The sequence below is a fragment of the Epinephelus moara genome, chromosome 6, assembly GCF_006386435.1.
Source record: "Epinephelus moara isolate mb chromosome 6, YSFRI_EMoa_1.0, whole genome shotgun sequence".
Lineage (NCBI taxonomy): Eukaryota > Metazoa > Chordata > Actinopteri > Perciformes > Serranidae > Epinephelus > Epinephelus moara.
Genome location: NC_065511.1, coordinates 35,483,826 through 35,509,570, shown reverse-complemented (window position 1 = coordinate 35,509,570; position 25,745 = coordinate 35,483,826). Strand labels below are relative to the sequence as shown.

At 40.5% G+C, this 25,745-nt stretch overlaps 1 protein-coding gene across 3 annotated transcripts in view; it reads left to right on the top strand.

Annotated features, from left to right (window-relative positions):
* LOC126391270 (lamin-A-like) overlaps positions 1-25,745 on the top strand; it is a 63,116-nt gene that overhangs the window by 12,592 nt on the left and 24,779 nt on the right. For all 3 annotated transcript variants that reach the window (XM_050045903.1, XM_050045901.1, XM_050045902.1), the window contains exon 2: positions 802-1,180. In XM_050045903.1, the coding sequence (XP_049901860.1) occupies positions 846-1,180 (335 nt within the window). In that variant the 5' untranslated portion in view covers positions 802-845. The remainder of the gene's footprint in view (positions 1-801; positions 1,181-25,745) is intronic.

Genomic DNA, 25,745 nt, shown 5'->3' with positions numbered 1-25,745 from the left:
TCACTGCCGAACATGTTGCGGAAGCAATTAGAAGCTTTTTGTAATGTGGTTTGCCTTCATTCCACCAAAAAAGTCTGTGGAAAGCAGAGAAGAAGAGACATGTTTTAATTTATTTTAGTGTCCCTGGCTACGGCTGCATATTTTAAGAGTAATTATAAAAGTGTTTTAATTGCCTTGTGAGTGAGCCAAAGGTACAGGCTGATGTTCGTGGGAAATATGTTTGCTCGGTAGTGAAATGTATAAAGTGGCCGAACTGCTCCTGCAACAATTTAATGGAGCTGGAGGAGAGAAGGCATATGTTATGACAGTGTGTTACGCTGTGCAGTGGAAATGCCAGTGTGAATAAGGGATGTTATCAGGAGCACTAAAAGCAGGAAAAGGGCAGGAACACTGTAGCGCCTTCTTTTATGAAATAATGGGGGTTTTGTATCCAAAAAATCTGAAGTCCTAAAAAAACGAGAACCAAGAAAAACATTCCTGTGAACGAATTCTGCCTCTGCAAATTAGTTTTAACCCCACACAATGCAAATGCAGGTTTATAGATGTGCTTACTGACTGTGGAAAAAGGATCCTGGAATACATTATCATGCAGGTCTGTGAGCAGAGTAGACCCAGCACTGAAGGCAGGGTGCCCAGACAGGGATCAGGGTTACGCAAGACTGGAACATTTCTTCAGCATAAACTCCATTAAAGTTTGACGTGTGATTCCACCCATGATTTGGTGCACTGCGTTTCTAGGGAAGGCATTCCAGATACTGTAGTTGTCATTAACTCTTCTTCCCTCTCCCTCCTCCCCCACAGCCAGTGACTCACCCCTGTGCACCTCTTGCTGAGCCATTATTACCATGGAAACCCCGAGCCAGAAACGCACCAGCCGCGGAGCCGTCTCCCCGGCCCGCATCACCAGGCTGCAGGAGAAGGAGGATCTGTGCAACCTCAATGACCGGCTGGCTGTCTACATTGACAAGGTTCGCTCGCTGGAGTCGGAAAATGCCGTATTGCGCCTGAAGATCACAGAGTCGGAGTCCTTGACCAGCCGAGATTTGTCGGGCATGAAGGCGGCCTACGAGGCAGAGCTGGCCGATGCCCGAAAAACCCTAGACCAGGTGGCAAAGGAGCGAGCACGCCTGCAGCTGGAGCTGGGCAAGATCAGGGAGGAGCACAAGGAGCTCAAAGCCAGGTAGGAGGAGCATTTGGGGGTGGAGCTTGAGAGGGAGTGGCTTTGGTACAAGTGTGAGGTCACAAAGTGGATGTGGCTACACATACAGTTCATGTTATTATACTGTGTCATAGTACGCACTACAAAATATTTTGTGCATCTCTCTGAACGTCTCATTTCTCTTTTAAGTGATAGTTCAGATTTTTTGAAGTGGGGTTGTATGGGGTACTTATCCATAGTGTATCCCAGTATATCCCAGTGTCTTACAAACAGTAGATGTCAGTTGATAAGCCCCCAGTTTGGACAAGCAGGCTGGAGTCCAACACGGAAGCTAAGCAATGTACTGCTGAGATGGGGTCAGCAACAAAACGTATTCCAGCCACCTAAAAAAATCTTATCACTTTAAGCGTACGCTATATTTAGAATATTTTTACTGCTTTACCTTTCTGTGATTTACAACTGGAAAATGAAGCTGTGATATCGCTCTTTTCAAAGCCAGACTCCATTGAGAAAACCAGTGATTTAACATCGCTGAACACAGGAGCTGCTGGTCGACCCCAGCTTCGATCAGTTATTTTGTTTGTGTTATTGTGTGACGTTGGTGTTTAAAAAAATTTGGTTTGGATTCACCAAAGTCACACAATAACACAAACTAACTTACTAATCAAAGCAGTGGTAGACCAGCAGCCCCTGTGTTCATTGTGCTTAAATTGCTGTTTTTGTCAATGGAGTCTGGTGGCTTTGACGAGATGGGGAACTGAAGCCATTATGTTTCCCCTTCTGAACTGGCTGTCTGATAGAAAGGTAAAGCGGCTCTTAATATAGCATACACTCAAACTGATAAAGACTTTTTCAGGTTGCTAAAATACATTTTATCGCTGACCCCATCCACAGCAGTGCATTGCTCAGCTTAGGTGTCAGACTCCAGCCCGCTTCTCCAAACCGGGGGCATGCAGACTGACATCTACTGTCCCTTTATCACACCGACTATGGATAAGTATCCCATACAACCTTACTTCAAAAAATCTGAACTATCCCTTTAATGCACTTTTACCTGCATCAGATTAAAACAGGTTTTCATGCAGCTGTACTTCAAAGTCTGCTCTTCCACCAGGAGCCGTCCATAAATCTTGTAGGTTGCATTGCAGTATTGATGACATAACGTTTATTTGCTGTTGTCTGGTTCTTTTGTTTGGGAATTCCCCGTCTTTCTGGCAACTGATCCCACAGTAACTTGGGAATGTTCGTCGCTCTGATGCATGAGAATTATATGCTTTACGTTATAGGCCAGTCATGTTTAGTACAAGATGATAATTCAGATAAACTGTTCTAAACTAAGCCACAAAAGTAAAACGAGAATGAATTATATGTGACATCATTTATAGTAACACGTGATGTTCCTGTACGTGCTGCGGCACATCAGCCGCTGCAGGTTTGTTTTTGCATTTGTGTTCATTTTTTTTAAATGAGCATTTTTTCATTCAGAGCCACTCGCCTGCATTTCAGCTCTAAGTTTGAGGCTCTCTGTTTTTAATAATGTGTTTCCAAAACATTTCACAGCAGTGCAGTGCAGTCAGAGCAGTCCAACGTGTGGATCTTGATGTTGTAGTTTTACCTTTTTACGCCTCCAGTTCACGCCTGTTGTTCGGTACGACTGAGATAGTGCAACACCTTAATTTTCTATCAGGAATGCTGCGTGGAGTGTGCAGCCATACCCAACATTAGCACAGCGGAGTACATTCCTGGCGGTTAAGTTTGTGTGACTCGTCAGTTGGCAAGTGCAGCTGCGTCATTTCAAGCCCTCGAGGAGGTTGAAAATGACACACCTCCAGCCAAACAGGCTACACCTTTAACACACAGCCTGCTCTGTAAAGGTGGAATTATGGCCCTAATGACAGAATGTCTTTCATTATTTCAGTGTGTGACACAACTCGGCTGCGTAAAGTTCTAATGTGATGCACAATATTGCCTCCACGAACAGAAGCTCCGAATTCACATCTGTTGCACTTTTAATGGAGTTGGATCATGGACAAGCTGCCGGGTGTTCACAGATCACAGTGGATTAAAACACACGTGGAGTAGTGACATATTTTAAATGATTTCTACAAACTTGATGTCACCACAGAAAAGCTGAATGCTTGCTACATCCTGTTGGAATACACTGCATCAATCAAATGAAAAGTTAATGTTTTACCAGGAAATATTCGAGTAGAAGTCACATAAAAGTCACCCGGTGGTTTTAAGCGAACTTGGCACTGCGTGTGTGTGTGTAGAGTAATAAATTATTAACTTAAGGGGTTGTAGAGTTAAGAGCATGCAATTATATTATTGTTTGTATCTCTTTTGAGACATATACTGACTGTACGGTGAAGCTGGACCCAAATATTCAGATATTTGTCCGTTGTGTAGGTTTTCTGTTTTCAGTTTTGGGATACGGTTATTTGTTTTGTTTTGTTTTTTTCATGGCACTTTGTTGGGCGTCACCTCAGATTCAGAGCCCATTATTATGAGCATTTATGTAGCTCTGTAATTTATCCGCGCTAAGATAAATTGTCACACGCTGTTATTATGTCACAAAAGTGCATAAATAGAACCTTGTTCAACCAGAACTCTCTGCACAAAACACAGCAAGCCTCTTGGAAATGTTATTTTATTAACAAAAAACAATACAAACAAAAATAATATAGAATAACAGAATCCTTAAAAATTAAAGGATGTTGGGGCATCCATTGGTAGAAATTGTATAAAATAATCACAGCTGTGTTTTTAATAGTTTATAATCATGTGGAACTAAAAACTGTTGTATTTTCGTTGCCTTAGAAGAGGCGTTTATTCTACAAAGGGAGCAGGTTGTCTTCCACAGAGTCCTCCATGTTGTTCTACAGTAGCCCAGAGCAAACAAACCAAACACTGGCTCCACATAGGGCCATTTTTGTGTTGACCACTGTTGTTCTACTGCCCGCTTGTCGCCATCCAGGCTGAGAAATGTGTGGCTGAGTCCTTCCTGAGGTGAGGTGTTGGCAGCAGGTTTGTCGTCAGTGTTTTCCTGAGCTGTGATTTCAGCTACTTAGGTGAATGTCTGCAGGCCTGACTACTGCCGCAGGCCGCAGCCAGCGGTGGCTGTTGAGGAATGTGTCAATGTCTTGGTAAAGTGCAACCGAGGGCAGAGGGGTCTGAGAAAATGAAACCACTACAAAGAAAGTATTTGTACTCCCCCAGTGCATTTACATACCTGCATTTGTAGCACAGAGATTCACTTTTGTGGCAGGGACAGAATGCAGAGATAGAGACATTCAGCACATTTCAAAAAACAAAACTGAATTTCAACAAGGCATATTTCAGTGTTGAAAGAGCAGTGTGAGAGTATGAGGGGAACACACATGGCAGGGAGCGTTTTCCTCCAATTAGCACCACTGTGTTCTGCTCACTAGGTTGACATTATTTTTGAATGTGCACTGTGAGGCATGTCCTCATGAATGCACGCAATACTCAGAGGGAGTGACTCAGTGCTGCGTTTGGAAAGATGAATACAAATGTAAAAATTCTGCCTTGTTAAATGTGGTCATTGTGGTGTCACTGTTCTAAGCAGAGCTGCAATAATTAATGGATTAGTTGTCAACTATTTAATTAATGTTTGTTTAATTTAATAATTGATCATTGGTTCGAGTAATTTTTGCAAAAGCTTAGTCAAAATTCTCTGATTTAAGTTTTTTAAATGTGAATATTTTCTGCTTTCTTTCCTCCTTTATGACAGTAAACTGAATATCTTGGGGACGTCATCTTGGGCTTTGGGAAACATTTTAACTATTTTCGGACATTTTGTAGATCAAACAAATCAATCAATCTAGAAAATAATCAGAATATTAAACGGCAATGAAAATAATTGTTAGTTGCAGCCCTGGTCTCAAGCTCATCAATCAATTGTTTGTAAATTTGCACATCACTGTAGGTGGGTGAGGATGTTTACTTTGTTGTGTGCTCCAGATAAAAGGCAGTGTGTGTGTGTGTCCGCTAAGTGTTGAGAGAATAGTATTATTAAATTTAGTATTCACTGCCACAGTATCCCTCATGTCACTGTGCCTCTCCAGCTACTTGGCAAGAGAAGCACCAACAGCTCCCGCAGTAATATTGTTTTCTAAAGGACACCGATCCTTTGACGCATGTGTGGTGGAAAAGAATCACTCAGTCCAGCCTGGGCCGGCTGTATCTGTTAGCCCCTGTGTTTGGTGTTTTGTTGCCATGGTGCTGTGAGAGTCTTGGCTTGGCCGTGTGACGGGGGTGGTGACTCAGAGGTTTTTCATGGCCTCTGGAATGGGCTGACTGCGGACTCACTGTAACGGGAAGTCAGGTTTATTAATACACACTGTGATGGGCTGCAGAGCTGAGCTGAGCAGAGCTGAGCTTCAGGTGGCGACAGCAGCAGACGGCGGCGCAACAAACACCGGACATCTACGTCTCACAATATGTTGACTTTTTGCGGGTGTCCTTGGTTATTCCTCTCGATTTTGACAGAACACACAGCAACAGGTGGAGCCGTCACTGCAGTTCAGTTGACTGGACACACCTGTTTAGCCCAAAGGCATGACACTGTTTCTCCTCACACACGTCTTTGTATGCAGAACTACACCCAGGAAACACATGCCCCCCCTCCCTCCGGAGGCAAAACCTCAAGCTGTTGGGCCAGAATGCCAACCAGTCTCCCCACAGCACTGTTTGACTTTGACTGTGAATAATTCAGAACTGTAGAGAAAAGATACACGTAACTTGGCAAAATCAGGTGTGGGTGGAATGTGGTGCTGTAAAATGAGGTGTAAAGCTCAGAGCCAGGTATCCAAAAAAAAAGCAGGTCAGAAAATGCTAAATATGAGCCCGCGAGCTACGGCAGGAGCCACAGAACTCTGTTCACAGGTTTTTCGAGACCTCGTTCAGTCGTCTTTGCTTTAATACTGAAATAGCGCGTCTGTCTGGTGTCTCGTGCCCAGTCTAACCTCCAGCTGTGCCGTTGGCTGTGACACAGGAGCCTGTGTGGGGGAACTGGCTCATCACTGGCAAGACTCGTTCTCTAAATCCGTCTTTAACGCTCCACCCAGGCAGAGCAGAGTAGATGGTATTTACAATGTGCACATGTAGATTTCAGGTTAAAGTTTGCTTTATCTATGTTGGTTTTTGTGCAAAAGACATGCACTCATGAACTATGAATGAATTTGCAGATATTTTATTTTTATTTTTTATTAATTTTCAAAATCAAAAAGGGCCAAAAATGTACAACTTCCTGCTTCTAAAATTTGAATATTAGCTGTTTTTTAGTGCTTTATAATATTAAACTAAACATCTTTGTGTCAAGCCATTTAAATATGTCAACTTGGGCTTCAGGAAACAGTGATGGGCATTTTTCCCCCCTGACCATTATCATTTAACAGTGAAATGAACCTGCTCCCGCGTTCCTATCTATATGTCACTTTTGTGTCTTTGTTATTACAAATAAAATTAAGAATAAAAAAGAAATACAGCTGGAAATAAAACAAATCAGGATGTTTATCCAAATGGAAAAATAGGAATTAATATTATTTGTCAATACCTAATATGTAACATCGTTTTATACAATTAAAAATATGCTATGGGGAAGAAAAAAAAATCAAGATTTATTGTTAATAAAATAATCACCAGTTGCAGCCCCAATTTAAAAGAGCTGTATGTGACATTCAGAGTGTATCTATAATTCAGAGATTGTCTGCACTCTCAACATGGAGGTGACTAAGTTGGCGGCTAGCAGCTAATGGTGCTAACAGCGTGAACAGTTAGCAGCTAATGGTGCGAACAGAGTGAACAGCTAGCAGCTAATGGTGCTAACAGCGTAAACATGCAGCAGCTAGCGGTGCTAGCAGCGTGAACACCTTGCAGCTAAGGGTGCTTACACTGTGACCAGTGCTAACAATGGCAACAGTGCCGTCAGAGCTAACCGTGTTAACCAGAAGGGAACTGGAGGGTGGGCATTACGCTTCTATGATGCCGCCATCCCGATGTTAGTGTTAACCAACAACTAGCTAGCCACACACAGGGACTCACATGCTACCTCGGCAAAAACAGACACTCCGATTATAGCTACATCTCGGCAATATATTTTAAAATATTCTATCAATACAAATGATTTTCTGAACTTACCAGACTTTAGCTACTTAGTCATCAGGAATGTGATTTTTTTTTTTAAATTAATGATTATTAATCAAAAAGTCTAATTGTGTAACTATATTGTAAAAGCACCACTAATCAACCCTACAATATCTCTGCAATATCGATATTGAGGTATTTGGTCAAGAATATTGTGATACGTGATTGTCTCCATATCGCCATATCACACATAGAGGTAGTGTGACACCATTGTCTGCTCATTATTCCATTATATCTTTCCATAGCAAAAAGTGTTGTCTAATATATCGATTTATTGATACATACAGATTCTGAATATTTGAAACAGATTCAAAATCATTTTCAGCAGTATTGATACACCGATACCAGCTGGGCTTTCTTGCTCTCTTTTATTGTTAATGTTTACTACAGTCATTCTGCTTTTCTCTGCTTTAATCAAGAAAAGGAAAGTCAGGAGGTATATTTGTCTTTTAATAAAAACTAAAAAATATCAAAAATAGTATAATAGTATATAATATCTAAATTTTTCAATTGATTCGATTGAATTCAATTCAGTCGAATCAATTGAAATTGAGATCAATTGAATTCAATTCAGTTGAGCTTATTGTGGTGCAGAGCTGCTTTTACTGTATTAATTATAATGTGGTATGGGTGCCCAGTAGCTCAGTGGTTAGAGCAGGTGTACTATGTACAAAGACAATGTCCTCGCCACAGCAGCCGCTGGTTTGATTCCAGTCTTTGGCCCTTTGCTGCATATCATCACGTCTTTCTCCCTCTTTCACGCTTAAGTCTGTCCCGTCAAAAGAAAGCAAAAGCAAAAGAAGGCAAAAGACTAAATAAAATGTTAATGTAGTATTATCTGTGGCAAACATGTGTCTGCGTTCCTGCTGCACACCCTGTCTAATCAAAAGGGAACACTCGCTTTCTGAGACTAAACTTTGAACTGCACCTTTGGTCAAAGTCTGTCCGATAAGCAGGAGACTCGACTGTAAGGGTTGAAGAGTAAACCGCCAAACCCTTCTCTGGATCTGATCTGCTTTGAATACATAAAAGCAGGGATTTACCTCGGCTCAGTCTGCCCCACCTGTCGGCACACTGTGGTTTAGGGTGTGGCAGCAGGCAGATGAAGCTCTCAGACATTTCTTTACGGGCAGTCTGTTGGAACAATGTCTTTTTAAAAACAAAATGGATTCAATAAGTAGAAACAGAACGTGTCCAGGCGCAGCACAGGCTGAAACTAATATAACACAAAGATCTTGTGCAGCACTGTACATGTTCTTGTGCTGTATTCACAGACTGATATGTAATGTTGGAGCTATCAGAGAATGCAGCAGGAAGTGCACTTATCTTATAGCACAGTCTCATTTCCTTTCTTTGGGATATTTGCTTTCTATGAAATATGACTGGTGTTTTTGCAGTTTATTGTTTCTTATGATCACCCACAGCTCTCTTTGATTCATTAAAGTGTTTGTTATCCCATGAACTACATTTCTTCATGATAGCACATTTAGATGTAAAGCTGCATTCTGACCTTTCATTCGTTACAATCTGGAGACTTAATTTGCCTCGTACAACACGTCACATGTTTTTATTGTCATCTCGGAGCAACACAGCAGGCTCTGACATTTATGGCACAATAGAAGCAAACCTCACATGCTAAGCAACGCATGCAATGTGGTAAACAAAAGCTTTTTAATATTCCACCAACCTGGTGAGCCAAAAGGGGAAGTAAAAGGGGGGAGCGTGACGGAGCGGCGGCAGAGGTGGACGTCATAAGAAGTGGTGTAATATTAGTAATAGCTCGAGTTTCAGTGAGTAAAGTTTCTATGTTTAACTCGAGGGGAACTTTCAAAGCGTCTCTAAGGTGACACATTATACATCCGTGTTATAACAGGACCGTGTTGTGGATAACAGGAGGATTCATTCAAGCTGCTCATGTCAAGTTTGTTGAGATAAAATTTTTCTCTTCAAAATCTCTTCCTAAAATGGACAAGAGCAGCCTGCACTCTACTTCTGATCGTGCTCTGAAGCCTTTCAAATGCCTTAGCTGCTTTTTTTTTTTTTTTTTTTTTTTTTTATAGTGAAGCTTGCTCAGGATAATTTGGTGGCAACAGTTACAGCGTTATTTTTGTTAGTTTGTCTGCAGGTCCTTAAAAATTCTCACGTTTAATTTTATAAATATAAGACCCAAAAAGTCATTTTTTGATTTATTTTTGTTAAAATGAGTCAAGCTCTTCTGTGTGAAAGTCCACATTTCTGATACAAATCTTAAAACCTACAGCTGAATCTAATACTGTATTTTTACTTAATACTCAGTGTTGGGAAGGTTACTTTTGAAATGTAATAGGTTACAGATTCCTAGTTACCTTATTAAAAATCTAATAAGCAATGTAACTCTTTTAATAATTTCATCAAAGTAATGTAACTTCTTGCATTTGATTACTTTTTGCTTACTTTCTTAACTAAAGTTTTAATGTGGGCGATAAAGCTGGGAAATGTCCAGAAACAGGCAATGCCAAAAGGAGGCGTGTCGACACGGCGAAAACATGCAAAGCAACAAAATGGATGTTTTATTCTACATATAAACGTTTTTGTTTTTGTTTTTTTTCTTGGACAGATCTCTTTATTGAATTTTCCGGGAAGGGAAAAAATAAAATGAAAGGCCTGAACACTGAACAGCACACCCCCATACCATCCACCCACCCAAAAAAAAAAGTCAGAAAAATTAGAATAAAATAAAATATGATAAAATACAATAAAATCAAGAATAAAAAATTTAATAAAAAAAAGTTAAAATAAAAATAAATAAATAAATAACACCACCACCATCCACAGACATCAATATAAAACTCAAGCAGTGGCATGAGCTCGTGGGGAGATGATGAGCACTTGCAAGTACAATAAGCAGTGACTACAATGGATATAAACAATAAAGAGAATTCTACATATAAACTTTTACCAAAAATAATATATGCAGATGCCACCTCTTTATAATCACCTACATTTTGACTATTAAGTGTAATTATATTTTATAGTTTTTCTTAGTAACTGTAACTGATTACAATGACATTTATCTTGTAATTTAATTACCTGTAACTAGTTTCTACCCGACGCAGTTAATACTTGTTTTATCTGTTGGCAAATTGTAGATCAACCTAACTCACTGTAATGGTCATATTTCTGCATTAAACCTCTGCACAGAACCGCATATATACTACTTACCTTTATACTTAACCACAATAGATGAATTACTGTCATTGAATTACGTTGATGTGTTCTATACACACGACATCTATTGCACGTCTGCTGTCCTGGAAGGAGAGTACCTCCTCAGTTGCTCCTCCTGAGGTTTCTGTTTTTCCCCCGTTAAAGGGTTTTTCCTCATCTGCTGTGAGGGTCCAAGGACAGAGGGATGTCATGTTGTAAAGCCCTCTGAGGCAAATTGCGATTTGTGATATTGGGCTTTATAAATAAAATTCAATTGAATTAAAACCTTGAGTAAGAGAAGGATGATTTGTCGGACAACTAATCTTAAAATTTGGTTAAAAATGATCTCAAAAAATGTTCTGATGCCTATAAGCACCCTTTCTCCCCTCTTAACAACTGAATGTATCTCCGGATGCATAAAAAGCTGTCCATGTACTTCAGCATCTCAGACTGACTGACATAAGAAATCAGTTAGATTCATGTAACAGACTGAATTATAAATAATAAAATAGGATCTTTAGTGATGTATATTAAAAATGCTCTATCCATTCATAGTCACAAATAAAAAATCTGATGCATCTCAGGGACAAATACCTAGCAGCTAAAGATTGTTTTTAATATTGGTTAGCTATTTTCAATATTGATTATCTGCAGGATATTTTTTAAATTAAATTCTTGGTCTTTTAGTGAAAAATGCTCATCACGATTGTCTAAACCCCAGTATGACGTCTTCAAATTGTCTGTTTTTTTCAACGTATAATCCAAACCCCCCAAAGAGATTCAATTTACTGTCACAAAAGACTCACTCCCAAAAAAATAAAATTAAAAAAAAAAAAAAACTGCAGAAACTCTTCATATTTTAGAGGATGGAACAAGAGAATTTTTGTCATTTATCCAAAAAAAAATTAATTAATTCTTTAGAAAAGTAGTTGCTGGTTTTAATTTTCTACCGGAAGCTCTACAAGAAATAAGTAAAACTATTCCGTCAGTGCAGCAGACGGAATTTTTTGGAGCTTCAGTCTAAACTATAGCACATTATACTGTACGCACCTTCCCTCCAACATCTAAAAGACTCATTATGCAGGCTTGGTAAAAAATTAATGACTGTAACGTGCTGTTATTAGGTCAGAGTAATTAGTGGGATGAAAAATTAAGCTCACCCGGTTCTTATTATCCTGGTATATCATTGTTTAAATGTCAAATACCCACCTTGACGGGTATTTCTCTCTTAACACTCACTTGTAGAAGCTTACAGTCTGTCCACTTCATTCATAATTTACTGCATCACTGTAACACAAAGCCAGCAGCCATTAGAAAACATCTTTTATCCTTCAGCCTCAATAATTATTGCACCAATAGACCTTTTTTTCACAGCAGACATTTTGACTTGTCATATCAGGGAAAGCACAGGTAGAACTAATTAAATTAACAATGGATTAATTCCCAGTAAGTGTCCCAGTAAGTCATGCTGGTGAGGCAGTGTGCACAATACCAAGAGCCTGGAACTGCCTTCATTATTGTTATTAATTGCACCAGTTTTTTTTTTCCTGAAATGACATCAATCAAAATGTCTGCTGTGAAAAATGTCTAGTTCCTTCTTAAATGCATTTGTCTCTGTGTCCCTGACACCCTCGCTCAGGTTTGGATGTGGAACAAAATTAAACTCTAAAACATTTAGCATTTTAAGCTCAGCATCATGAGTTCTGCTCCCCAAGGCCAGAGACGGTTTACAAACCACCATCAACCACCAGCGGCAGATTTCATCTGGCTGTTCTACATCTTTCCCTCATGCCGTTTGATCACACGCCCCCTCTGTTCTGCCGGCTGCCTCAGGGGGGAAACCCAGTGTTCCCCTATGATGATCTCAGCTTGTATTATGTGACAGCAGACAATTGTCTGTCACATTGAGTCATGCGAGGGCAGATAAGAGCGCCGAGAAGCAGCCCGTGATTTTGGGTGTTATCCAGCAGTGATGTAAAGTGATCTCTTTCTAAGCGTCACAACATTGAAGACACTCTTCTGTGTTGAATAACTTGTTCAAAAGTAAAGTAAAAAAAAAACATCTTTTTTTTTTGCATATGATTAATAATTTAGAGCTGAATTATCTTATTGAGATATTAATAATTTTGGGGGACAGTTTTTCCTACCCAGCACATTTTTTGTGACATTACACAGCAGCAACAGTAGCTGTAAGTGATTGCATGAAAACTAAAGGAGTAATGCACATTTTATTCCACAACAAAATTCATGTTTATATTAGCGATGTCAGTTTTTGTTAATTTTGCTGTTGACCCATTAACCAGTAACTAACCGGTTAATTAAAAAAAAAAAAATGATGACGTGAAATACAAGAGTTTTCTTATTCTGCCACTCCTTTGAGCTAAACGATGCTGCATTCAGTGAACTTTAGCATCGCATTTCCAATCGCTATCCCTTTAGAGGTGGTGAATTTTTAATTTTTTGTGTTGTACATATTATACATTTTATTTTATCTTCCATTAGCTTTGTTGACCTACGGTTGGATGGCTGTGTTAACACATGAAAACATACCCACTGCCCACCCTTCAGTCCTTACTGGTTAGTTACCTACTGTTAGCCTTAGCCGTTCTGCACTGTGCGCCACCCAGGTCAGGTGGGAGCTAGCTAGCCATGCTGCTCAGTTTGCAATTACCGCTGGTAAGGCTATTCTGGTGGTGGCATGGTGTTGCTGCTGAAACATGGTGGCCACCGTCCGGTCTCGCCCGAGGTAGCCCTGGTGAATAAGCGGCCTTATTTTTAGCCACAAAATTCCTCTAGCATTGTTAATTATGCTAGCATCACTAGCTGTGCTGACACTGCTAACAGTGCTAACAGAGCTAACAGTGATAGAGATAGAGATAGAGATACTCACAGTGGCAGCCTGGGCGGAGACCAGAGGGTGAGCACAGTGTTACCACAGCAACACTGCCGGGTGGGGACAGCGTTATTAGCAGCAATTGCTAAATGAGTGGCACTGCTAGCTAGCTCTCAGCAGACCTGGGTGATGCACAGTGCGACCGGTCAAAAATGTTCTTGGCAGTTAACTGTTGACATCCCTAATTCATATCAATAGATTACAACTAACAATTATTTTAATGTAATTATTTGCTCTTAAACTGCGCGGCATTAGCTCAGTCCATAGAGACTTGGGTTGGGAACCGGAGGGTCGCCTGTTCGAGTCCCTGTCCGGACCAAATATGCAGCGTGGACTGGTGGCTGGAGAGGTGCCAGTTCACCTTCTGGGCACTGCCGAGGTGCCCTTGAGCAAGGCACCGAACCCCCCAACCGCTCGGGGCGCCTGATCAAGGCAGCCCCCTCACTCTGAAATCTCTCCACTTTGTGCATGTATAGGTCCTGTTTGTGCATGTGTGTGTCTTTCGGACCTGTGTGTTAATGACAACGGAGTGGAAAAAATTGAATTTCCCCTCAGGGGGATTAATAAAGTATATAAAAATAAATAAATAAAAATAAAAAAATAAAAATTGGCTAGCACAATTTCTCAGAGCCAAATAGGTCTGTAACGATAACTACTTTTGTTCGACTTTTGTTGGACGACAGGCTACATTATCCCAAATTTTTGTGATAAACAGTATTATTTCATTAAAAGGTAATAATAAAAATAGTAATGCAAATACGCACTTAAAAATTCAGAGAGAAATTAAAGTTAAAAACATGTCTTAGCATAGCGTTTTTTTCTGTTCCTTTGGCTCAGGCACTGTGAAGAAATGTGCTCCGTTCAAGTCTTATAATGGTCAAACCCAGCTGTTTATTCTGGCATCACGTTGGCTAAAATTTTGGTGACATTCCTATGTAAACAAACACATGTAAAAACCGTGGCAATATTGTACAATACATGGACGTGACCTTGTTAATTTTTACTGACCACGATAAGTCGATAACATAATTATCGTGACAGGCCTAGCCCAAGGGCGTGTCTTCAGATTACTTGCTTTGTCGACAAATGGTCCAAAACTTAAATAGATTTGATTTACTGTTATATAAAAAAGAAAAATGCAGCTAATCGACACATTTGAGAAGCGAGACACAGAGAATCTTTGGTATTTTTGCTTAAAAAAATTCCTTGAGTTCTTCGCTGATTATAAAAATAATGGCAGATTATTAATTACTGTGTCAGCTCTGGGACAGTTTATTTTAATTTACAGACATTTATTCTTCACTGATGTTTTCCTCCTGATACAGTTGATTTATTACGTTGAGGTATTGTAGCTGAAGGACACACAGTTTGCTTGATGATCTATTACTTGTTTTGTTTTTGTATTTCATTCCTGAACATATATCCTATAGATAATGTCAGTAGATGTGTGTGAGGCTGGCTGGCCTGGTGGCTATTTGTTCTCTTGGCTTCTAACAGAATACTTTGTAATAGAGAACAGATGCTGTAGGCTTGTAAATGTGCTGAATGGCTGTTAGTATGGAGCCGTTTCTGTCGGGTTTATTGGTGTGCGAGTAATGAGAGAGTCGGTCTTGGACTTCAACGTACCAGAACTCGGTACCAAGCAGAGGTTTTGGCAGGCTGCTGCTGGTGTGTGTGTGTGTGTGTGTGTGTGTGTGTGTGTGTAGTTTATAGAATTAGAGTTTCCATAGAGCCCTCAGAGCCAGCCAAGCCCTCGATGACTCACTCGCACATGGACAGGGTAAATCACTTTAAGATGGTGGGACTCCAGACTCTCTCTGTATTTCCCTCTCCAGCTCACTGGCTCTCTCTGCCCAAAGACCAGCCTATTAGGGAGTGAACAGCGGTGGAAGAAGCATTTAAATCCTTTAGTTAAGTAAAAGTACTAATACCACACTGTGAAACACTACTACGAGCAAAGTCTTGCATTCAAAACCTTAAGTTAAAGTCTGATCCAAGAGGGTTTTTTATGAGTTTATTTAGCTTAAGAAGTAGGAGAATTTTCTAACACATAAAGGAACACTTCATCCTTTAGTTTAGCACAAACATCCAAAATCAGCACATCTGGAGGTACATGATTTTCACTGGATAAGAGAGGGGTTGGAAAACTGTAATCTGAAAAGTAACTTAAGTTATAGTGAAGTAAAAACTATACTATTGACCTCTGAGATGTGCTGGACAAGTATAAAGGAGCAGAAAATGGAAATACTAATACAGTGCTTGAGTAAATGCACTTAGTTACATTCTACCGCTGGAAGTGGGCAGGGTTGGGCGCACTATAACCTCAACCACCCTCGTCCCATCTGGTTTGTTACGTAACAATCGTTCATTTCCAGATCTGCAAAACCTCATTTACTCTGAAATGAATTTGGGTTGATGGGATGTTTGGAGCAGCTCTACTGTATAATCTAAACAGGGCACTGAGTTTGTGAGAGAGCTCTTTGAATCAATGTGAGACGTCTCAGATGTTCTGCATTAACTGCTGTACTCTTGTTCGTTAGGACGGGAGGAATCTGATTAGAGCCAAGTTTTTACATCTTGATGTGGCTCCTCATCAGTTAGTTTGTTGTACTTTGGTAAAATAGTTGGAGATGCTAATTAGTATCATTTAAAATCTTTATCACATGTATTTTGTGAGAAGTGCACTCGTCTGCTCTTGTGCTGCTGTGTCAGTGTGTTTGATACACACAACTAATATGATGACTTTTTAAGTGTTTTTTGTGTGTTTTCCCACACACACATTCACACACACTCTTCTGGCTCAGTAGCTACTTTGGAAATAGTTTGCATGTTTTAGTGCCAGATGGGTGGGGTTTGCCACAGGGAACAGGACACAGAGTGCCAGAGTTGAGACAATGACAGGAAAGTCAATGCGGCGTTACTTTCAGTGTTTTACAGCTCACCTGACACAAAGTGAATTGTCCTAATGCAAACTCTGCCTTTTCTGTGGATGTCTGCTGTTAGAACACATCTCATCTCTCCGTTTGGTCTGTCAAGCACTCATCAACGAGCTCTCCTGTGTTTCCTGAGTGTCTGTATTTGATGTATGTATTTGATTTGAGAGCAGCCGATCGCCAGACTCGTCTCACAACCACAACTTGGTTACACTCCAGGCATCAAATCCTTTTTTTTCCGCCTCATACGCTAGCGAAAGCTAAAGAATGCTGACCAAGGCTCATCACAGTCTCATAAACTCCACATGGGTTTTGTTTAGCTTCAAGCTAACGTTAGCAGCAGTCTTTCTACCCATGGAGTTTTCATTGTGCAGCTGGAAGGAGCGCTGTGCCTCATCGGAGGGGAGGCTAGAAAACAATCTGTTGTTACTGCAAGGAGCATAAGTGAGGGTGGTGATACACCAGGGAGATTTCTTGTTAGTGCAAATGAGAATTAAACTCTAGGATGCAAATTGAGACACTGTTCCAATCAGAATGATGTGAATTACCAGCTTAAGAAGCACAATTAATGTGCAGCAGCGTCACATATGTGCAGAGCATCAGTGCTCATAAAGTCTCTTCTGATCAGTAGTGGAATGTGACAAAGTATGTTTACTCAAGTACTGCAGTTGAGTAAAAACTGGAGGTATTTGTACTTTACTTTAGTCTTTTTTTATGCTACTTTCTACTCCACCACATCTCAGAGGGAAATACTGTAGGGGTTAGATGGGGTTAGATGTCCCCACCCCCTTAGTTCCTCTCCTAGCCAAGACACGGCTCTGCTTTAATGAATGTTGACATTTGATCTGAATTGCTGCATTCTTTTATTACACCAGAACCATTTAAGGGTAAACTGATCTAATTTTTCATCACTGGAAAATAGTGATCTATTTATTTATATAAAGTTGCACATAAAAAAGCTTTCATATATAATAATAATTTAGTTTGAAAGATGAAAAAAAAAAAATTCTCCTTTTAAAATAAAAATGTAAGGCATCCCTCCTCAAAATAATAGTTTAAAAAAACAAAATCTATATGTGACTTTATATATCTGCATATAGTAATAGTATAGTATTGTAGTTTTAACAGCTTGCTAGCATTATTAGCTAGATAGCTAGCTGCTACTGCTAGCAATCCTTAGCATTGCTAGCTATCCAGAATTAGCCAACATTTTTAAGAAGCTTGCTGGAGGAAGTCATCCTCAAATTAAAAGAATTAGCCTGAAGGAGAGGCTAAAAGGATTCTAGATAATCCTATAATGGGTCAGGGTTTTTTTTGTTTTTTTTTATTTCTTTTATTTAGTTAGATAGCTTGTTTTGTAGCTCGGGGTCTTTTTGCCCTACGCAGGGTGCATCTTGCCCCAGTAATGTGGCACGATGCCCTCTACAAGATTTTAATTTTTGTGCTATAACAACAAAATTGGCCATTGTACCATTTTATTTTTCCCAACAGTTTGCTGGTTTATGCACCATCTTTCTATACATGCTTAAATCATAACCGAATATTTTTTAATTTTACTGTAAATTGACTTCGTTCTTACCCGTACTTTTTACTTCACTTTTATCTGGCAGCTTTAGTTACTTTAGAAAATGAGATTTTTGCAGAAAAATCATATGATCAGTCAGTTGACAGAAAATTAATCTGAAACTCGTCTGACAATTGTTTAAACATTCTTTGCCTAACTTTTCAGGTTGTAATGTAACTTAAAAACTAAGACTTTACCCAACTTTCTCATTTAATTCATCCAGACTCCACATCTGATCTGGCTGGTTGCAAATTACTTTATCAGCTAGCATTACAAAGCAACCAACACCAGATAAATACAGCGTAGCTTAGTTCGGCTTACAGCTAGCTGGCTAACCTACCTTGCTTGCTCGCTAATGTTATTGCTAGCACAACACTATCTGAGTGGATTTGTCAGTTGGCTAGCTCGCCAAATTACTTCCCAGCTAACATGATACATGATAATAACTTTTGTATTATGACAAACGGTGTTGATTTAACCACTAGTTAAAGATGTGATGGTAAAAAGTACCTTCAACTACCAAGAGTGATGCAGTAACAGCGAATTAGCTAACTATAGCCTGAGCTAATGTTAGCCAGCTAGCTCTAATCAGCTATTTTACATGGTTGCTCACAGTGTCAGTTGATAGATAATGTCATTTGTGGTTAAGCTACGTGATATCATGGAGCCAACAGTCCAAATTTTTTTTTAAAAAAGGACATTGCAGATAGTAATGTTATTCTGAATATCATTTGAACATAATGATGGTCAATCACTGTTTTGGCCGATGCCCAGGTGCCGCTAACAGCTACTGAGTACGAGCACAAGCAACAGGATGCTCACTTAACGGCCTCAGAGGGAGGTGTCACTAATAATAAGGATTTTTTTTGAAAGTTACAGACATAACTTTTAAATTACAGTCACAGCTTTTACTTTTAATACTTTAAGTACATTTTCCTGATTATACTTTTGCTTAAGTAACATTGTCAGTTCAGGACTTTTACTTGTAGTGGAGTATTTTCACTTAAATAAAGGATCTCTTCCTCCACCCCTGCTCCTGGCATTTTCCTGTACACGTAAAGCAAGAATGTTGAGGCAATGCAGCTGAACCTGTTATCATAAGGATGCAAAAAGGATATTTAAGTGCCTGCAGGCTCACCAAGGATGCATTCAGGAGATAATTAGCCAAGGCTTATGTTTGTCATTTACTTGGAATGGTGTACATGAATGTTTTTCAGATCTGAGACAGTTTTTTTTTAGACAACAAACAGAAAACTCATAGAGTGTATAGTAACTATTAACTATTCTTATCTTGATTTATCACTTGCACTCCCTATCTTTTTCCCCTGTGGACTCTTGCTTATTTTACGACACTATAAAGTAGAAAGTGAAAGGGTGAGTCCTCGGAGTCCTTGCAGATATTCGGATTCAGTACCAGTAAAAATGTAGATTGTAAACTAACACAAAGACTGGGAAACTAGTGTCTGACTCACTCACCAGATGAATCATCAACTAATCATGTAGACAGGAACAAGGGCTGTTTCATTGTGAGGCCTTCTGGTGTCTGTGGACACACACACACTTTTTCATAAAAGGCGGGACACCTTTCTCGTTCATCTTGTTGACTGACGCCGTGTTTGAGGAACTGTATGAACAAATGCAAATTGTCGCAGGCATGAATGGAACAAAGAGAGTGCATACGATTCTTTTGAGTTCACAAAGTTTGCTTTAGAGACGGCTTAAACAAAACCATGAGTTTGACATAAGAGAACATTGCCCGTCCTCTCTGTCTGTCCCCTCCCTCTGTGGCTGCCCTGTCAGAAGTCGGCTCACTGAAATCAGACACGGTCGACATTTGCTCTGCTTTCAGACTGAAAACACTGGCAACTCTGTTCCCATCTGCCACATGTGGATGTGTACGGGTGGCCTCTGGCAAAGGCTGCGCTGTTGTCGGTGTCTGATGATTTATCACACACACATACACACACAAACACACAATCCCTGTTATTGTGTTCCTCATCCATGAAGAGACACAGGAAACAGTCATGTGCCAGCCTGTAATGTTTATTTTACTGCATATTTTTTGGGAGACAGTTGCACAACACACTTGGAAAAAAGCGCAGCTGACTTGAGCTAGCAGGCCTAAACAGCTTTTGCATCGCCGTTTTGCAGTCTGTGCTTGAGACGCTCCTCACATCTCTGTTTATGTAAGAGTGTGTGGATCAACTCTTACCTGCTGCACTACACATGCCTGTGTTCATTGTGTTTGCAGTTAGTATAACAGTGTATCTCAAAGGTTGTCTGCAAAACACAGGCTGTATAAAATGGATGTAGCCTCAGGGTCTAAAAAGGTGAAGCCAATGCAGAAGTGCCCTAAAGCTACAGTTGGTAACCTGCATACAAATAACTTTTTGTCTTATTTGCGGAAACTGTCCCGACATCTACCCAGTATTACATGACGCAGATAATTTGCCCCATGTGAATGAAAACAACCAATTAGAGCCAAGGAGTCTCTAATGCTGCTGTTAATTATATCAGTCGCTGCTCCTGAATTGCGGTCAGACTGTCAAACTAGGCAGTGCTGATCAAACATGAATCAAGATTCTGTTACTGCATTGCCTATTTCCCACCTCAGATGTTTTCAGAAACATATTTTAGTGTACTGTTTAGCTGTAAAGTGAGAAAGAATGTGACCTGGCTGCCATGTTGCAAACAGTCTAGCAAAAACCAAGCACTGCCCACTAGCCTAACTTCTTCATTTTACAGCTAAACAGTACACTAAATATGTGTCCGAAATAATTAGAGGTGAGAAATAGGCAACGCAGTGACAGAATCTTGAGTCATATTTGATTAGCGCTGCCTAATTTGACCGCAAATAATAACAAAGATCAGAGACTCCTCGACTGTGACTGGTTGTTTTCGTTCATGTGTGGCAGATTTGTACAAAAGACATTAGAAGCACTAAGAGGAGGCAGAGGAGTATGTTTTTAAAAATAATCTTTATCCTGTACTCAGCTCGGGGAGCTCGGGGTAGAGCTGCTGCTTCTTCGTGTCGAAAGGGGTCAGTTGAGGTGGTTCGGGCATCTGATCAGGGCGCCACCTGTTAGAGGGGTTTCAGGCACGTCCCACTGGTAGGAGGCCCCGGGGCAGACCCAGAACACACTGGAGGGATTGCATATCTCATCTCTTTCAGCAAAAATGACGAAAGGTTCTTTTTTTTATAAAAGTTACCAACTACAGCTTTCCTGCATTCCTTCTAATGGCCATCAGGGGGGCGACTCCATTGGTTGCTAAAAGGAGCCCGATTATGTAGAAGTCTATAAGAAAATCACCCTAATTCTCAGTTGATTTATGACCTCAGTGAATATTTTCCTAATTAGTTTATGGACTCAGTTGCTAGTTTCAAGTTTTCACTACAGAATGATGTTCATTTTGAAAATTATTGTCCCATTTATAGCAAAATTGACAACAAAGCAGGGTGTGCTTTAGGGTGTGGCTACCTTGTGATTAACAAGACATGCTTGCATAGTATTGTTGGCCTCTCAGTCAGATCCACCCCAGATCTCTAATACACCTTATATCTATAGGGTAAAGCAGTGGTTCTCAACTGGTGGGTCATGGTTCCATTCTGACTGGACCACAAGTGACCCACGAACATGTCATGTTTGTAAAAAACACACTTTATTTTGAAGTACAGTGAATGTCTGGCGCATAGCTTCTTTTTTTAAGTGTCATTTCCTGCTGTAGCGTGAATGACTACTTGACAGAGACAGCAAACTAGCTTGACGACATGGCCAAACGCAAGTATGACACTGAATGTATTAAACTGTGTACACCTTGAACTAATGACTAAGGAGAAATCTGGACCCCGTGGCCGGACCAGTCAGGAACCACTGAGTTAAAGTATGTCTTGTTAAGTTGTATTGAAGTGTTCGTTGGTTAATTGATAAGGCAATTGACTGAAAGTTAATCCAGCAATTTCGCTCATAGAAAAAGTCATTTATAAGGACAAAAATGCCATTTGCTCATTCCAGCTTCTTAAATACGAGGATTCTTTGTTTGATATTTCTTTTTGTTAAACTCTTTGATGAGAGTCCCAATCCTGGTCTCTTCAAAAAGGGAAGTCAGAATTAGTCAAAGAGATGCTTACATGAATTCATGGAGGTATCTATTTTTTTATTTATTTTTTTTTAACTTATTATCAGTGATTGTAATTTTCTAATTTTGATTTTGATCTTGTTACAAAATAACCACAGTTGTTGCAGTGACACTGGGTTCAAAATGATTTCCGTGATGGAGTGTTGAGAATATGTATCATCTCTCAGAGTCGAGTGTGGATTCGACTGGATGTCGTCCTAAATAAGAAGAAAACTGCTTGTTAAGTGATTAATACCTGAGGGTCCTGGACGGTTGGTTGGACAAAACAAGCAATTTAAAGGCGTCACTTTTGGCTCCGGGAAAATGTGATGGGAATATTTTGTAAAGACAAAACAATTAACTGATAAACAGAAAAAAATAATTGCAAGATCAACATGATAATGCAGCCAGCTTCATGGAAGGTGTTTCATGTAATGGCCCATTAACACAGTAATAAACTGTACTCCGCATGTTCTCCTGGTGCCAGCTCTATTTCTGGGTCCCTGTGTTTGTTTACTAAAACCCCCATTATTCAACAACCTTCCTCTTAGTCACCTTTTCCCTCCAGTGTTCTCCACATAAAGCCGCTTTGTAAATGGCTAAACTAAATGTAGTCAGGGTGGCAAAAGGAAAGGGGGCTATAATTGGAGAAGGGAACATTTTTCCACAATCTACAGGGAATCTGGGAGACCCCCCTTTTTTTTCTCCTCTTCTCAGTGTTTCAGCAATGAGTCATCGGGAAACCCCACCCACACGGGCCCACACATGGTTGCCAGACGGGGTGTGTGTGTGTGTGTGTCTGTTTACATAGTAACATACAATATGGATCAATGGACACTTACACTAGATGTCATTCTTTGACTACAGGAAATGAAGGAGGTGATGGATTGTAACTATAGCAGCCTCATACAGAGAGAAACTGCTTTAAAAAAAACTGGCAGGGAAAAACCCTGTGGGTGAAATGAATGAGATGTGCACCCTCCCCGTCCCTCCACAGCTTCAGCAGATGTGCCCATGTGCAAAGTGCTGAACCCCCTACTGCTGCAGGGGAGCTGCTCTGTGGTGAACAGCACCAGGCTGCAGCTGTAGCGGGCAGCTCCAAAGGTGCTGGTGTGCATGTAGGTATCTGAATCCCTCGCAGCTACTTTGCTTCTTCCACCTGACAAATATGGGGATATGTTAGTCAGCTTCTATTAAAAAAATAAAATGTCACGTAGAAAAGTCTTTCGCTGCAGAAAAGGTGGACTTTTTTATAAAATTAGGCTGTCTGCTGTAGAAAGACGGAAAAACAAAGGAAAAGGGCTGTCGCATTCGCTTTAGCTCGAGAGGTAGTAAACCCACAACTACCAGAATGCACTGCGTCGCACCAGACCAATAAACACTCCCCGTAGTGGGTGACGTAATGCAAGCTTGTCCGTTTTGACACAGTCACAATATGGCAACCGGCTGGCAACAAACAATCTTGTATTACAGTTAAATCATTCATATAAAATATGTTTCTGAGCACATTTTTGACAAGAAATATGTGTACGCAGGTTTTTTAAACACGGGAAAACCTCCAAAAACAGGCTATAGACTCCTTTCCTAATGCCTCCGCAGCAGAAGAGGTTTTTTAGCGTGTCACATTCGACGCCACAGACTGTTTGGAAAACAGGTTAGTAAACAGTAGAGGGCAGCATGGAGGCCTGTGAAAACTCTTACTTATTCAGTCTCTTTCAAACTCGGCTCAGGCTAATTTGGATCAATGTTTGAGCACAGCTTGGGCGGAGAAATTAGCACATATTGGTAAAATTAGCACATACACCCACGTGCTGTGTTTTCATCAATGCCGTTTGGAGCCGGAGCCGTTAAATACCCGTGACCTCTGCAGAGTCATATGACCAGGGTGTGAATGCCGATTGTAAACTTCCCCATTACATTAAAAAGCCAGATGTTTGCAAGTGTTCAAGGGTTTTTGGTGCAGTGGGAAAAGGGTTTAAGAGAGGGACAGAAAGAGAGGGGCAACTCTCTTCTCTCAATCTGCTTCTATACTTTTTGTGTCAGTGGTGGCGGGTATAAAAAAATGCAGAAGTACAACCTGTGGTTGGAGCAACAGCTTTAGAGCCAGCGAAAATGGTGGATTTTCTGTGGCAAATGAGGGGTGCTGGTAAGATGGAGGGAAGTTTAACATAGTTCTTTTGCACATACAGTACATGTTGTTATGATACAAAGCTGGATGAAAATTGGCAAAGTGTCCCTTTGAAATATCCATATCTGAGATTTCTGCTGCTGCCGTGGTAAAATGTAGGTAAATTTAATTTAATTGTGGTGCTCACAGCATTGTCAAAGTTTGGTGCCCATTGGCTCAGTGGTAAGATTAGGCGCCCCATGTACAACGCCAGTGTCTCTCCCGCAGTGGCCGTGGGTTTCATTCCAGCCGGTGGCCCTTTGCTGCATGTCCTCCCCTTTCACACCTCTGACTATTCTGTCATCAAAGGCCCCAAAAGCCCAAAAAAGTCATAAAAAAAACGAAAATGTTTAAAAAATCACCAGGAACATATTTTCTGTCTTTTTCCTTCTACTTTGGATAAAAAGAGCAGAGAGCATGCTACCAACAGTCCCTGCTCGTCAGTGAGGTCTGTGAATTATCCAGGGTAATGGGGAAACTGTTACCGGAAAGAGATCTTAAATTAAATTACAAATTGAAACAAATTTGCCTCTCACCTCAATTACATTGGGGTGGCAGCATATCTCAGAGATGATTATCTAAAGCTTGGGCAAAAACATCTTACAGTATGTGTATGAGTGGAGGTGAGGAAATATGTTTTATTGTAACTTTGGTGAACTAACATGTTAAATCAGATCCAGTGCAGCCAAGATTATGTCCTCTCATTATGATAAACAGTCTGATCAGTGCAGGACTCAGTGCAGTGGCCTCCGTTGACCCTCCGTAGTAAGAGCATGGATTTGGTTTGCAAAGTTGGAAAACCGGGGGAGGCTGCTCCTGTAGTGCAAAGCTTCGATGATGAAGCTGTGTAATCTCAAGTGTTTTAAATTTGGAACTCTGGTAAAGTGGCCCTGAAATCCAGAGTAGTGCATTAAAATAGTGCTTCTGCTTTATCACGTGCACAAAAATAAAGGATGCCTTTTCTTTCTTGGTTTAATGTGGATCTGCTCTGATATTGCTGAATCAAATTACGGGATTTGTTTTTGTTCCAGATGCTGATTAACTACTTGGCGTCAGTGTTGCTCAGGTCTCATAAAGTGCCTGTTTTGACCGTGTGGCTGCAGTAATTCATCCGTCGTATCTTGTAGAAATTATAGGTTATACTTTCCTTCGGTAGCGTACAAAAATGCACACCCTCTACGTGTTGAGATATTTTGAAAATCTGCACAGAAAAGTCTACACCTTTTTTTTTTTTTTTTTCCATTGCGTCCACAGCGGTGGAAATGGCATACTAGCAGGCCTGACGACAAGGCCTTGGTTGTCACGGTAACGGCATAGCAAAACAGGGGGGTGGGGGGAGTGGGCTTTTTTCTCTCTTTCACTCCACGAGGCGGGGTTCGTTTCTCGTTACTGGGGTGGACAAAGATAGCTGTGAGTCATCCTTGAGGCTGGGATCCGAGCCAACACATTCCTCCTCCTCCTCAGATTTCTCGTCTCTATTATTCCCCCTCTTTCTCTTTTTCTTTTTGTCTCTTTCTTTTTCACATTTCCATTTCACACTACCCCCCCCCCCCCCCCAA